The 13,624-nt window shown below is 36.4% G+C and overlaps 1 protein-coding gene across 3 annotated transcripts in view; it reads left to right on the forward strand.

Annotated features, from left to right (window-relative positions):
• The window catches only part of SIPA1L2 (signal induced proliferation associated 1 like 2), a 129,746-nt gene that overhangs the window by 51,095 nt on the left and 65,027 nt on the right, over positions 1 to 13,624 (forward strand). For all 3 annotated transcript variants that reach the window (XM_032682931.1, XM_032682933.1, XM_032682934.1), the window contains exons 3-5: positions 2,618 to 4,324; positions 10,498 to 10,631; positions 11,976 to 12,164. In XM_032682931.1, coding sequence (XP_032538822.1) covers positions 2,860 to 4,324; positions 10,498 to 10,631; positions 11,976 to 12,164 — 1,788 coding nt within the window. In that variant the 5' untranslated portion in view covers positions 2,618 to 2,859. The remainder of the gene's footprint in view (positions 1 to 2,617; positions 4,325 to 10,497; positions 10,632 to 11,975; positions 12,165 to 13,624) is intronic.

A 13,624-nucleotide genomic window follows, 5' to 3' on the forward strand; every position in this document is an offset into this window, starting at 1 on the left:
ATGCAAAATAAATGGGGTGGTAGTCTCACTCTTCCCTTCTGCCTTCCACCACCTCATCCCCAATTTAATTTCAACCTGCATTATGTTCCTGGTCCAATTCACTACTTTTGCACAAATGCTTATCACAGAAAAAGGGTTAAGAGAAGAAAATAATGGGATTTTTGCAGGATAGCCTTTTCTTACCTTATATGTATTTTTTTTATTCTGTAAGAGATTATTTTTTTATTTAAAAATGCATAAACTAATGACTTCATTCATAGTTTTTCTGTAGGAAAGGACAGGAAGGCTAGAAGACATATTTCACTGTAATTTCAAAGAAAATTGAATCAACCTTCAATAAGAAGTTAAATTTCTTTCCCAGTATGTGAAATTGAACTTTGTGTGTTCTCACTCTTTTATGTACTTGCAGAAACAGAAAAGATGATTCTGGAATAATTTTCCTTCAGAGTTTCTATTTAACAAAGGTTTCTCACACTTCTATGATTGTGTAAAGAACAATCTAAGAGATGATTAAAAAGCTGTCAGCTGTTCATGTTACTGTGTATCACACAGACATTACTTGTATATCACCTTTGTAATATTTCTTGTGCTCCAAAAATGTTAAGCATATTGATGTATCTGAGAGGAGTCCTATAAAAAAAGTCTTTGGGTTATTGGGGGAAGAAAAGCTGGACATGATTGAGCAATGTGCACTTGCAGCCCAGAAAGCCAGTTGTATCCTGGGCTGCATCAAAACCAGCGTGGCCGGCAGGTTGATGGAGGGGATTCTACCCCTCTACTCTCTACTCTGATGAGACCCCACCTGGAGTGCTACATCCAGCTCTGGGGCCACAGCACAGGAAGGACAAGACCTGTTGGAGCAAGTCCAGAGGAAGGCCATGAAGATGATCAGAGGGGTGGAACACCTCCTGTGAGGAAAGGCTGAGAGAGCTGGGGTTGTTCAGCTTGGAGAAGAGAAGGCTCCAGGGAAACCTAATTGTGGCCTCCCTACAAGAGAGCCAAGAGGGACTTCATATAGGACATATAGTGACTAGATGAGGGTTAATAATTTTAAACCGAAAGAGGGTAGGTTTAGAGCACCATCCCATGCCAGGATGGCTGGAACTAGATGATCTTTAAGATCCCCTTCCAACTCGAACTGTTCTATGATTCTGTGACCAACATTTTTCTTTTTGTGTTGTATTTGCATATTAAAAAATCCTATATGCCACTTCCCAAATAGTGTCTCTCTGAACATGTAGGTTGTCTTTTGGACTCCTGTAAGGAACCCAAAACATTATTTTAATTGTCTTCATTGACTATCAGGGAATTCGTATGTAATGAAAGTAAGCTGCAATGCTGTATTGTTATTGTCACCAGTTTCTACTACCAGTCACATACAAACCATATCAACATGATACTACTGTAAGTCTAAAATGTTTATAAACCCATTACTGTAGAAGACTGCTAAAGGTTTCTGTACCAAACACGACTTTGTGTTGACTTCTGACAAGCAGAAGAAAATAAGCTGTCACATTTTAATTTATTATTATCCCTTTGCCCGTCATCCACCTTCTATTTCAGGCTAATTTGTCTTTTTCTTAATCTCTGGTAAATGCATATTAGCTTTATTTGCAGCATCTCAAAAGACCATTATGTTGGCATTTTTGTTCGAGGAACAAAATCTGTAAAAGAAGTACATAACATTCTGTCTTGATTCTTATTTTAGTCTGCTTTTATGCAACAGATTATGGGCTCTGTCTGCAAATGAATCTTCACAGCATGAGTCATGGACATTCTTAAGACCATTAAAGCCATTGAAGAATATTTTTATATCCTAACAGTTCCGATTTTGTTATCAAAATGTGACTTGTCAATAGAGCTACTGTCTTTTCTTATTTGTGGAAGAAAACAGACACGTTCTTTAGCACAATAACCAGAGGAGTATAATATAACAGAAACAACTGTAACTGTTTTACACAACTAAATAATAGTTTGCACTTCAAAGGAAGGAATGTGAGTAAATCTCTCTTTGGGAAGAGAGAGGGGGGAAAAAAATGAAGTACATTAACTCACTGATTTCATCATAGTGGAGAAATTACTTCTCTTTAAAATGTTGTTTTCAATGGGGCAAAACACATTTCTCTGTCTAAGGTCCTATCTGCTTTATATGTTTTACTTGTATTTTGTACCAGTCTTGCCCCAACACTCCTGTGTGTATTGGCCATTTTCAAGAAAACTTGGATAAAAGTGTCTTAAATGTTATGCAAACAAACCCCAGTGATTAGACAAAGAATGGATGTCTAAGTTGCAAGAATGCAGAGATATTTGTCTGTGGCTGTTCTGCTTGGCAAAACGTGCTGTGTTATTCAGTGTGTGTGTACTGGTGTGTCCATGAGAGAGGCAGGTTCAAACTGCTCACATCCTGTGGAATCCCACGGAAAACTGTGATTATTACATTTGTTGGGTTTTAAGGAATCAGAGGATAGAAAAGGATACAAAACACGTCTCATTAGTTTCATCCAGTTTCATGGGCTGTTATGTATATACAAGTAACATTGGAGCTTACTGTTATTGACTATAAACATTTTAATACATTTTTTTTCTTTTTTTTTCTTTTTTTTTTTTTTATGAACAGATATAAGAAATTTGTCTGGATTAATACTGAACTGAATGCATCTGAACTGAAGGAAATATTTTGAGATTGCTCTCCTGACAGAAGTTGTGCAAAAATGGTACACTGAGGTTCCTGCCGGCACTTCTGGGAAGACTGTAACTGTATTTTTATATTGTAGTTTATTGGCCCATAAAAGACAATGTAATAACAAATGTAACAGTAAATTTATGCAATAGCAGTGGTTCCCCTCCCACTGACTGGACATGAGTGATCAAAGGTCTTTGCAAGAAGATAAGCACAAAGTAAGCAGAACTTCCTCAAAGTTCAGGGAGTCTTCAAGAAGCATGCAATCTGATGATTATTTCGCTAGAAAACTTAAAGCCTTGAATGGTAGCATGGGTCCTCCTGTGTCTTCAAATGCATCTAGCAAAGCTGAAAATAACCAAGCAAATGGTACACCAGCTGTGCCTAAAATGGGTGTTCGAGCAAGGGTATCTGAGTGGCCTCCTAAAAAGGATTGCTCTAAGGAATTGAGTAAAGCTGCTTGGGAAAACAGACCTCCAGCTGGTTATGAAGGTGTTGGCTCAGTACTTCCAAATGGACAAAATGATCAAAGTGATGGACAGCAAGAAGAGCTAGAATTGGAATTTACGGAGGGAAAATATTCAATTGGAGATCTTTTTGTTCATTCCCCTCAAAGGGGACTTCATCCCATAAGGCAAAGAAGCAACAGTGATGTGACAATAAGTGATATTGATGCTGAAGATGTTTTAGACCAAAATGCTGTTAACCCAAATACTGGAGCAGCTCTTCATAGGGAATATGGCAGTACTTCTTCAATTGATAGACAAGGCTTGTCTGGAGAAAATTTTTTTGCAATGCTAAGAGGATATCGAGTGGAAAATTTTGAACATAAAACCCTTGCTCCTTTTGGATTTTCTGAGTTTTTCCACTGTGATCCTACTGTTTCTCCGAGTCTACATGCTGCTGCGCAGATTTCCAGGGGAGAATTTGTCAGGATTTCTGGGTTGGATTATATGGATAGTGCCCTGCTTATTGGTCGAGACAGGGAGAAGTCTTTCAAGAGGAGACTAAAATCAGAAGGGGTAGAAACATCTCTGTTTAGAAAATTGCGAACAGTTAAAAGTGAGCATGAAACTTTCAAGTTTTCATCAGACCTGGATGATAGACTTGACAGAAATGTTCGTTCTTGGAACTGTCAGAAATGTTTTGCACATTATGATGTTCAGAGTGTTTTGTTTAACATAAATGAAGCAATGGCTACCAGAGTAAATGTAGGAAAAAGGAAAAATATAACCACTGGGGCTTCAGCTGCATCACAGACTCAGATGCCAGCAGGCCAGACAGGAAACTGTGAATCTCCTTTGGGAAGCAAAGAGGACCTCAATTCAAAAGAGAATTTAGATGCTGATGAGGGTGATGGGAAAAGCAATGATTTAGTATTGAGTTGCCCTTACTTCAGGAATGAAACTGGTGGGGAAGGAGACAGACGGATTGCACTTTCTAGGGCAAATTCAGCATCTTTTTCTTCGGGTGAAAGTTGTTCTTTTGAGTCCTCTCTAAGTTCCCATTGCACAAATGCTGGTGTCTCAGTACTGGAAGTACCAAGAGAAAACCAGTCAATTCACAGAGAGAAAGTGAAGCGTTACATCATAGAACACATTGATCTTGGAGCATATTATTACCGCAAGTTCTTCTATGGAAAAGGTAAATTTTTTTAATGCAACTGTTCTGACATAGCAATGCACTAGATTTAAGTTGTTTAGTAAAGATTATTTTTTGTTTGTTTTTTTTTTTTTCTCTATAGAGAGACTTAAGTATTCCAGAGGATCCTGAAACTCTTTACTAGAATTAAGCCTGTGTTCTTGCCCTTTTATAAAGATATTGGACAACCAGTGGGTTATATGTAAAATTGGGCAGTACTTGTGTGAGTTCATTAAGTGATTTAAGGAAAGGTTAAAATAGCGCGTAAACTAACTTCTCCAAACTAAACTGTCTTGACCAGCAGGAGGAAAAAATGACAGTTGTATCTGGTAAATGCACTGGAAATACTGATACCCAGAATGAAAATCATTATTTCCTAGAAGGTGCTTCCAAAGAAGAAGGTTTTATTATTGAGACTTCTGGCTCCCTTCTAGATTGTACTGTCTTCAAGTGTCTTTTGGGGCCTTTCATACTGTATGCATGCATACATACTCCTTAAACAAAGAGCTTCTGATGCTGTTTAGTTTTTCAGCTTAAAGAAGGGTGTTTTATGCCTTTCTGCTTGCCTTATACCCTTTTGTTTTAGGATGTGTTCACACTGCAAAAATGCCAGGATACTCTTCTCAGCAGAGTAATTATCTTGGCTTGAATCGTTATTCAGATAAACTGTTTCCACTTTGTGATGGACTTTGACAGTCTGTGTTCAGTACTGCATTTTGAATTGCGTATGAAATCTCTGGCTTTGTGGGGAGAACCCCAAAATACCTACCTCTGTCCTCTCTGAATCATGAATTACAGCTAGATCTTTTTTGCTGTTATTAAAAGAAAAGAAAAAAAAAGGTATGCTGCTGTTTTTAAAAGACTGTTATAACCCGAGTCTTCTTGAAATCATACTTCCTCTGCTTTCTAACTATATTTGAACATCAGGAAATAAGCACTGTACTGTACTCCTTCCTTCTGTAACCCTTTACAAGACACTCAAAAGAGGATCCAGTACAGTATTTTTCACAATATGATGGACACTGAGAACATAGTTACTGTAAAAACACTGTTTTTAAAAAGCAAGGAAGAAAAGAATCTGAATCTCTCATGAAAGAGGAAGAAAAAGACCCACAGCTAAGAAAGGAATGGGCAGTAATTTCAGAGGATCAAAAAGCCTTTCAAGCTAAGCAGGTTGTAAAGTATAAGAAAAGTGTTGAGGGAGGGAGAGTGCAAGAGAATGAAGGGAAAGATATAACAGAAGGGTAGCATATTTTTTGAGGGGCAGAGAGAAGAAAGGATTGGCATAGACAGAAATGAAAGGAAGATTATCGGTGGATAAAGGTGGTGGCAGGATGAGGGGAGAACGATGGAAGACAATGAAAGAGGACTTATGTGTGAAGTGCTTTTATCTTGGATGAGTTACAAGTACTGAAGTGGGGTAGATTTTTTGTGAAGAAAAATCTTGTCATAGAAATTAAAAAAAGGAAATGCAAAGAGTACTCAAAGCCACTTTAAATAATATAATATAAACAAACCTAATGACCTTTCTGGAAAATTGATGTGAGTGTAATTAGCTTTAATTAATTTCTGTTCTGAAATAGTATCAGAGTTTTATCCCACATAGTATAATACTGGGAAACTTGAATTGTTAGTAATTATTCTCTAGGTAGAGTTCTTGAAAAGTAAATATGATGTGATGTATTTAATATCCAGTAATAAATTGTTACCCTCTCACTTTTACAATGGATATATAAGCCATGCCCTGTTGTGCATTATCTTTCTATAGAGCTATAACAGAAACTACGTGAGAGAAACCTGTATCAGATGGCTCTTAGGAGACAGATAGTAAGTCAGGACAAACATGCTGATGAAACTAAAACCATAATTTTGAATATCTATTATCTTAAGGGATCTCCAGATTACTTCCAACTGAACACAGTTCTCACCTAAGCAAAGTTTATTGTTTTTAGAGGAAATAAACCAGACATTTTGTGTTGGGCACCCAGATGTCTTGCTGCTGTCCTGACCATCCATATAAGAAAAAGTGACATTTATATGCATACTGGGTCTACTTGATGCTCTTCCATGACAGTGAGCTTTCCTAGCTGATTGTTCATTGAATTGTAGATTTAATAGCACAGTTGAATTTAGCAAAATAATTGTGGAAAGATGAAAAAAAAAATAGCAATCAATAGTCACTTGTACATAATGCACCAATTTTCTTTGCCTTTAAGAAAATATATATGAAAAAGAAATAACTTTCTGAATATTTGATTTAGTTCACAGTTTTATAATTGGCACTTGTCAGCGTACAAGTTTTATTTCTGTTTTAAGATGCATGGAAGAAACACCCAGGCATGTGTAGCACTAATTATTCCATTCCCTTTCAAGAAATACGAGATTCAAAATTCAGTGTTTTCTGAAATGAGCTGTGGTTTTATACTGCATATTTATAAGCTTTGTAACTATTGTTAAAATCAAATCCGACATGACTGATGTAAAATATGTTATGTTTATTGAAGATATCTTCTCAGTTTTCAGTTAAGATTTGCAAAAGCTAGAATATATTATTTTATCTTATGGTTTTGATTGTCATTGATTTGTCCTTTTCCCTTGTGCAATTATCCTCATAATACCTCGAGACTTGATTTTTATTACCATGCTTTTTATTTGAGGGAGGCTTGCAACCATTTTCTAATGTTACTGTGTCTTCTGATATGGAGCTGAAAAAATGTCCTAGAAGAAATGTAAAGGCTTAGCAAACTGGTATTAATTCAGCTTTGTACAAGGAAGACTTTTGTACTAGAACAAAAATGACAAGTATTCCTTAAAATGAAAAAGGAAAAAAGACAAATATTTTAACGTCTCTCTTTAAACAGCTAGAAAACAGCTCTTATTTTCTTCTTTTATCCCCAGCTGATACTTTTAAATCTACAAAAATACATTTAAATGAGCTTTGATAAGTTTGTACTCTATGAAATTTAAAAAACCCGGTGCTTTGAATTAAAAATGTTTTCCCCAAATCCCATAATATCACTTGCCATGCTATTCTTTAGTTTACTTCAGCTTCTTTACTTCCCATTCCTGAAACTGTTTTGTCTGTTTTATTTTTAATGCACATAAATAGTGTCCTTGGTTTTGTGTCTTTCATATTGTACAAGACATTAGCAGGTATCTACCAAGCTTGCATTTTTTGGCTCAGTAATACTCCAGCCAAGGAACCTAGTAACTCTGTAATATCCTTTTCTAGATTTACATCAGAATAGAAGGCTATAGAAATCCTGAGAAGTTTACCTTTTGTCAAAGCCTGAATTATGCAACTGTGGGGAGATTTTATGTCCTTGGAGGTGTTTGACCTCTGAATTTATCTCTCTCTCTCTCCTTCTCTCTGTCTTGTCTGTAAAATCCAGTTCCATTTGAGAAATTTTCCCATTAAGGCTCAAAGTTTTAATTTAAAAATCCTGGGAAATCCATGACGTATTTATTCATGCAGGTAGAATGTTCCAACTGGGGAAGGAATGTAGCTGGTGAGCATAAGCAAATAATTTAATGTCCACGCCACTTTGATTCCAGGTGTTCCTTCCAAAAGTTGTAATGTGCTGCTGCTCATTTTCCTTCTACTGGGAGATGGATTGTAGCCACCAACATACTTCATAGATAGATTTTTGAAAGCCTACTGGAAACCTAATTTAAACTTCATTTGGGAAATAAGACTGTCATTTATGTAGAGATGACTTCATCTTTTTGTATTCATTCTGAGAGTATAGATAACTGCTTAGTGAAAGACATTCTGCAAAAGACTTCTTTGCATGTTTCTATAAATACATTGTAAAAAAACCCAAAAGTATTAAACTAGCTCAACAATGCTAGCAAAATGTTTTTTAATCCAGATAATCTTTAAGGAGAAATTAGTCTATTACTTCATCACTATTTGAAATATGGGATTATAGCGTAAATTGGATTGGAAGTTGTTTCTGGAGGTCATCCAGTCTAATTCTCTGTTTAAATCTCCCTTTGAACATGGGTTCTGAATATGTTGCTCAGAACCTATTCCCCTCTAGCTGTCCCTGTAGCTTTTTTACTATCTCTAAGGATGGAGATTTCACAAACTCTTCTGGCAACCTGTTTCTGTGTTGGATTCCCCATGATGAGGAGCTGCATCTTGTGATGGTTGCATCTTGTCTTTTTGTTGTGTACCTTGAAGAAGCCTCTGTTTCTCCATTCTCTATAACCCCCATCAGTTAGTGGGATCCTGCAGTAATTTCCCCCCATAACCTGCTCTTCTCTAGGCTGCACAAGTCCATCTCATTCAGTCTCTCCTCATCTGTTCTATGCTCCAGCTCCCTGATTGTCTTGGTAGTTGTCTGCTGCCCTTGTCCCACTCTGTCCAAAACTGGACACTGGCCTTGAGAGTGCCAAATACGCTGGTATAATGTCTTCTCCTGAGCTGCTGATATGCTCTTGCTGGACACCCCTTTACCTCTGCTGGGGGGTTGTGCTGGCTGCTGGCAGCCTGTTGTTCACAGTTCTTTCTGCAGATCTGCTCCTGAGGCCATTGGTCCCCAGCCTGTGCTATTGTATGAGCTTGTTCTGTTCTACATACAGGTCTTGGTTTTTGTCAGTCTGCTTTTTCAGATTGTCAAAGTGAGGGTTTGTTTTAATATGTGAGGTTGAAAACTTCAGTGGTTTTTGAGTTGTTCCACATGCAGCTCAGATGTCCCAGCTCAGCAACAGCTGCTGCCTGGGGAAGGGGAGAATGGGAAGTGAAGCACAGACACCCTACAGCTGTAGGACTCTACCTGTGTGGCTTTTCCTTTGCCTGCTTTTGTAAAACAGTGCAAGGTTTATGTATTTCAGTATTTACCCTGTGCACATATTACTGCCTTTTTAAAAGCCTACCAGTTATTCTTCTTCATCTGTTGCACCCAACTGCGGTCCTAACCTCCAATACATGAGCTGTTCTCCTTGAGCTTGATCACGTAGATAAATGTGTTGAGGATGCACTCCATTCCATCATTTAGATAACGTAAAAAAACCTATTAAACAGTAACAGCTCCAGTATCAACTTTTGATAGATCTTTTAGTAACTGGCCACTAATTGTAATTCATATTACTGATCACAGTCCTTTGAGGCCAACTGTCCAGCCAGTTTCTGTCCACCTTGTAAATTTGCATGTCCAAACATGTCCTTTAAATTTAGCTACACAGATAATATGGGAGACTGTGTGAAAAGCATTGCTGAAGTGCAAGTAGGTGACATTCATTGCTCCTTCCTCATCCATAAAACCAGTCTTGTCATTGTAGAAAACAACTGGATTGGTCAGGCACGATTTGCATTTTTTAAATCTGTGCAGGCTGTTTCCAAGCATCTTTTTGTCCTTCATGTGCCTGGAAATGTCTTCCATGAGAATTTGTTCCTTAATCTCCCTGGGAAGTAAAGTTTGTGGAGACTGGTCTATGGCTTCCCAGACCCTTTTTCTTGCCCGTTTTTAAAGGTGACTGTAACTATTCACTGTGACCTTTCAAAGGTGTTAAAGAGTAGCTTTACAGTGGCATGGACTAGTTCCCTCAACATGTGTCCTGTTTGGTTACACGGACTGGAGTATGTCTAGTCTCCTTAAATGGTCTCTAATGTGATCTTTCTCTTCTGTCGATAGTGTTTTAGTCTCCCAGGCTGGAATGGTTGGCTCAAGGATGAATTTAACTATTTATCAAAGACTGAAGAGTTACTAGCCTTAGTTTTCCCTTGTTGAGGCTGAGTTGCTGCTTTGAATGTTAAGTTGTAAATAAGAATAAGAATAAACTGAAGGAGATGAAGGAAGCTACATAGCACCTTATTTGTTTGAAAACTCTTAGCTTTTATTGAAGATTTTATGTAGATACAGTTTCTCCAAACTAGTCAAGCAAAATGATTGATTTCGTAGTAAAAAAAAAAGAAAAAAAATATGTCGCAGTAGCAGCAATTGCAGTAATTTATGTGATGAGTGACCATTCTGCTTATCAAAATTAGCATTTTGTAATTTATGTACTTGTTGTACATTTCAGAGGTTAACAAGCCATGTATTTATGAATCTCATAGCTCAATTAAAAATGATCTTTTTTTTTATTTTGCTGCGGAAATATTTTGAGATTTGATAAACGTTTTCTAAGCAACTCATACTTTACTCTTCTCTTCATTCATTCTTGTGCAAAAGAGCATCAGAACTACTTTGGAATAGATGAAAACCTTGGACCTGTAGCAGTCAGCATCCGGAGGGAAAAGGTTGAAGATGCTAAGGAGAAAGAAGGATCTCAGTTCAACTATCGTATAGTTTTCAGGACAAGTGAGGTAATATTCATTCAGTAATTCTGCAAAGGAATGGAGAAGTTAACTTAGAGCATAGTATACTGTTTACGTACTGTGGATATGTTTCTAACTTTGAAAGTAAATCTGCTAAGGGGAAAGGATGTTCTACCATTCGTAAATGTAGTTGCTCTTGAACAAAGGTTTCCTCTTCTGTACTGCATAAAATTTTTGTCTTTTTGAGCAAGCACCCAAAAGGAGGTAAGTTGGCTGAAGAGAACTGCAAGATACAAACAAGGGAACAGCTGAAGATAGATGTGAATCAGGCTACTTGATATGTTTCTAATGACAGAAATTAAAGATCAAGAAATGTAGGGAAAAAGGGAGGTGTTAAATACGAAAACTAGTATAATGACTTATTTGTATGTTTTGTTTTGCTTCAAAATACTTTCTTAGAAGCTTTTTTGTGAGATGTTTTTATATACTTCTACATACATGATTTGCAGAAGGAATATTAATACATTCAAAAAAATGGTCTTATTTGAAAGAATAATTTACTTATGGTTGTTGTGGAGGGGCATGTCTCATAACTTCTATTTGAAGCAATTTAATATCTCTTACTAACTAATTTCTTTATCACAGCAACTACCTTAGATTTCTATGAAAACACAATGTTATTATTGTAGCAAGCAACTGTAAATTTTCATAGTCGTTAGGACTATTGGTTTTTATTTTGATTAGGGCATAGAGAAGTGTTAGCTAGGCTTCCTGATATCACTGGGCTCCTGTGCTTTTGTAAACAGATATATAAATAGATACATAAATTTTCTTTTTTAGTCTAGGTTTTTATTTTATAGCCAAAAAAGAGATGTCCATGTATGTGTGGAGAGGTGATCCAGGTGACTCAGTTTTAAGAAATCACTCTCTTTTTGCCAAATCCAATGAAGAAAAAGCGGGTTGAATTAAAAAACAGGTGAATGGGTAAAGTGAAGGTGCTACTAGCTGTACCTTACCTCACCTGTCCAACCTCGCATTTGACTACTGTGTTTGCTAGGTAGTATGGCATTAAATTGACTACTTTTAATTTTCCTGGTGTAAAAATATACTCCCCCCAAAAAAAAGTAATGTTCGTATGAATTGGAATAAATTATTAAATGCTTAGTGCATTTCTTTAAGCAAAAAATATATTTGTCCCTGAGATAGCAAAAGCTTGTGTGCTCTTTAAAAGTTATTTAGTAATCCTTTTACTATTTAGAAAAAAATTAAAATGGGAAGTTTTTTCTTCCCATTCATCTTTCCATGCTTTTTCTAAAATCTGAAGTTTATGTCTTTAAGAGTCGTTCTCTTATTAGAACTAAAAATGTTTTGTGTGTTTCACCTTTACTGCAGCTTACTACACTTAGAGGAGCAATTTTAGAAGATGCTATACCATCCACTGCTCGTCATGGCACAGCAAGAGGTCTGCCTCTCAAAGAGGTACTAGAGTATGTAATACCAGAGCTGAGCATTCAGTGCCTGAGACAGGCTTCCAACTCACCCAAAGTATCCGAACAACTGCTTAAACTGGATGAACAAGGGGTATGTAGCACATGACTTCTTTTTTGAAGACTATTCCTTAGATAAATAGAATAAAAAAATTATTAAATATTTTGCAGGCAGTGTTAAAAAATGTGGATTTTTAATGCAAACCATTCAGTTTCTTGGTTTTAGAGATACTTGTCTATTTTCACTGACAAAATGAGGTTTGCTTATCTAAGCAAATTCTTTTCAGAATACATTTCAGCTGAAGGAAACATTGGTCTATGAAGATTGTCTTTAAACAACTGAGTGAGAGAAAGATTATTAACTTTGAACAGCAGTAAGAGGGGATTTTCACAGTCTATTTGCACTTTAATGTGTGCAAATCACAGAATATTCTGAATTGGAAGGGACTCACAGTGATCACTGAGTCCAGCTCCTAAGTGAACGACATGTTGAATGCACATGAAAATACATCTAACACTTTATTAATATTGTGCATAGGTAAAGAGGCAAAAGCATATTAAGTCTCTACATCTAAAATTTTTGGTTGTTTTTTAAAATAACAGGATTAACTTGTTGTAGTCTTACTAGAATGGAATGCATCTGGGTTCATACAACTGAAATTGTGATTGAGACTAATGAATTAACTGCATGGCAATGAAATATTCATATGGCTTAAATTTTGACAGAAAATGGTGACGTTTATTGGGTTCAATGGAGTGAATCTGCTTCGTTCAAAGCCAGTGATTAAATTTATATTGTCTGAATATTTTGTGAAGGACAGGCTTATTATGGTTTTTAAATCAATTTTTAAAACCATGTTTTTAAGCAATGATCATTTAAATTGAAGGTTTTACCTTCTAGACAAAAGTCAGTATCTATCTGTTGAAATCCAATCAAAGGATGGAACCAGGTGATTATGATGGTGGTATAATTAATTTTTTAACGCTAATTTATTTTCAAATGTAGTGGTTGCATCTAACATTGGTGGTGTCTACCAGAATTCTTCTGTCTTTTCTTGTGGCTGTAACAATTGCTCAAAACCAAGTACATGTAGTCAAAGGAAGAGAATTGTTTTTTTTGGATGGATTGTTAAGATATTTTTTTTATGTTTGTTATAGTACTTTTGTTCACTCTCATCTTTGAGGAGGACTTTTAATTGAAAGTTCATTTTAACAAATGTCCTTTTCTCCTGTGTTAGTCAGTTCTTCTGGTAAAACAATACAGGGAAATCAGAAGCACTCAACTCTGAATCCAAGAGCTCCTGATGTGCTGTTGCTCTCTCTTTGCTGTTTGAACTTCAGAGTGAGTTTAGGTTAATCTAATAAATAATATTCACTCTCAGAGGGGCAGTATGTTCTAGGGAGTATTGTGTATGACTGTGTTTGACCTGACCTGAATATTTTCCAAACTCTTTAAAAATATTTCTCCAAAATTGGAAGTGTAGACTGTCCATTGAACTTCCCAAAGTGATTCTTTAACCATGAATTCCTCATTTTGAGAAACAGCGGCACATA

Source organism: Chiroxiphia lanceolata, chromosome 3 (genome assembly GCF_009829145.1).
Source record: "Chiroxiphia lanceolata isolate bChiLan1 chromosome 3, bChiLan1.pri, whole genome shotgun sequence".
NCBI lineage: Eukaryota > Metazoa > Chordata > Aves > Passeriformes > Pipridae > Chiroxiphia > Chiroxiphia lanceolata.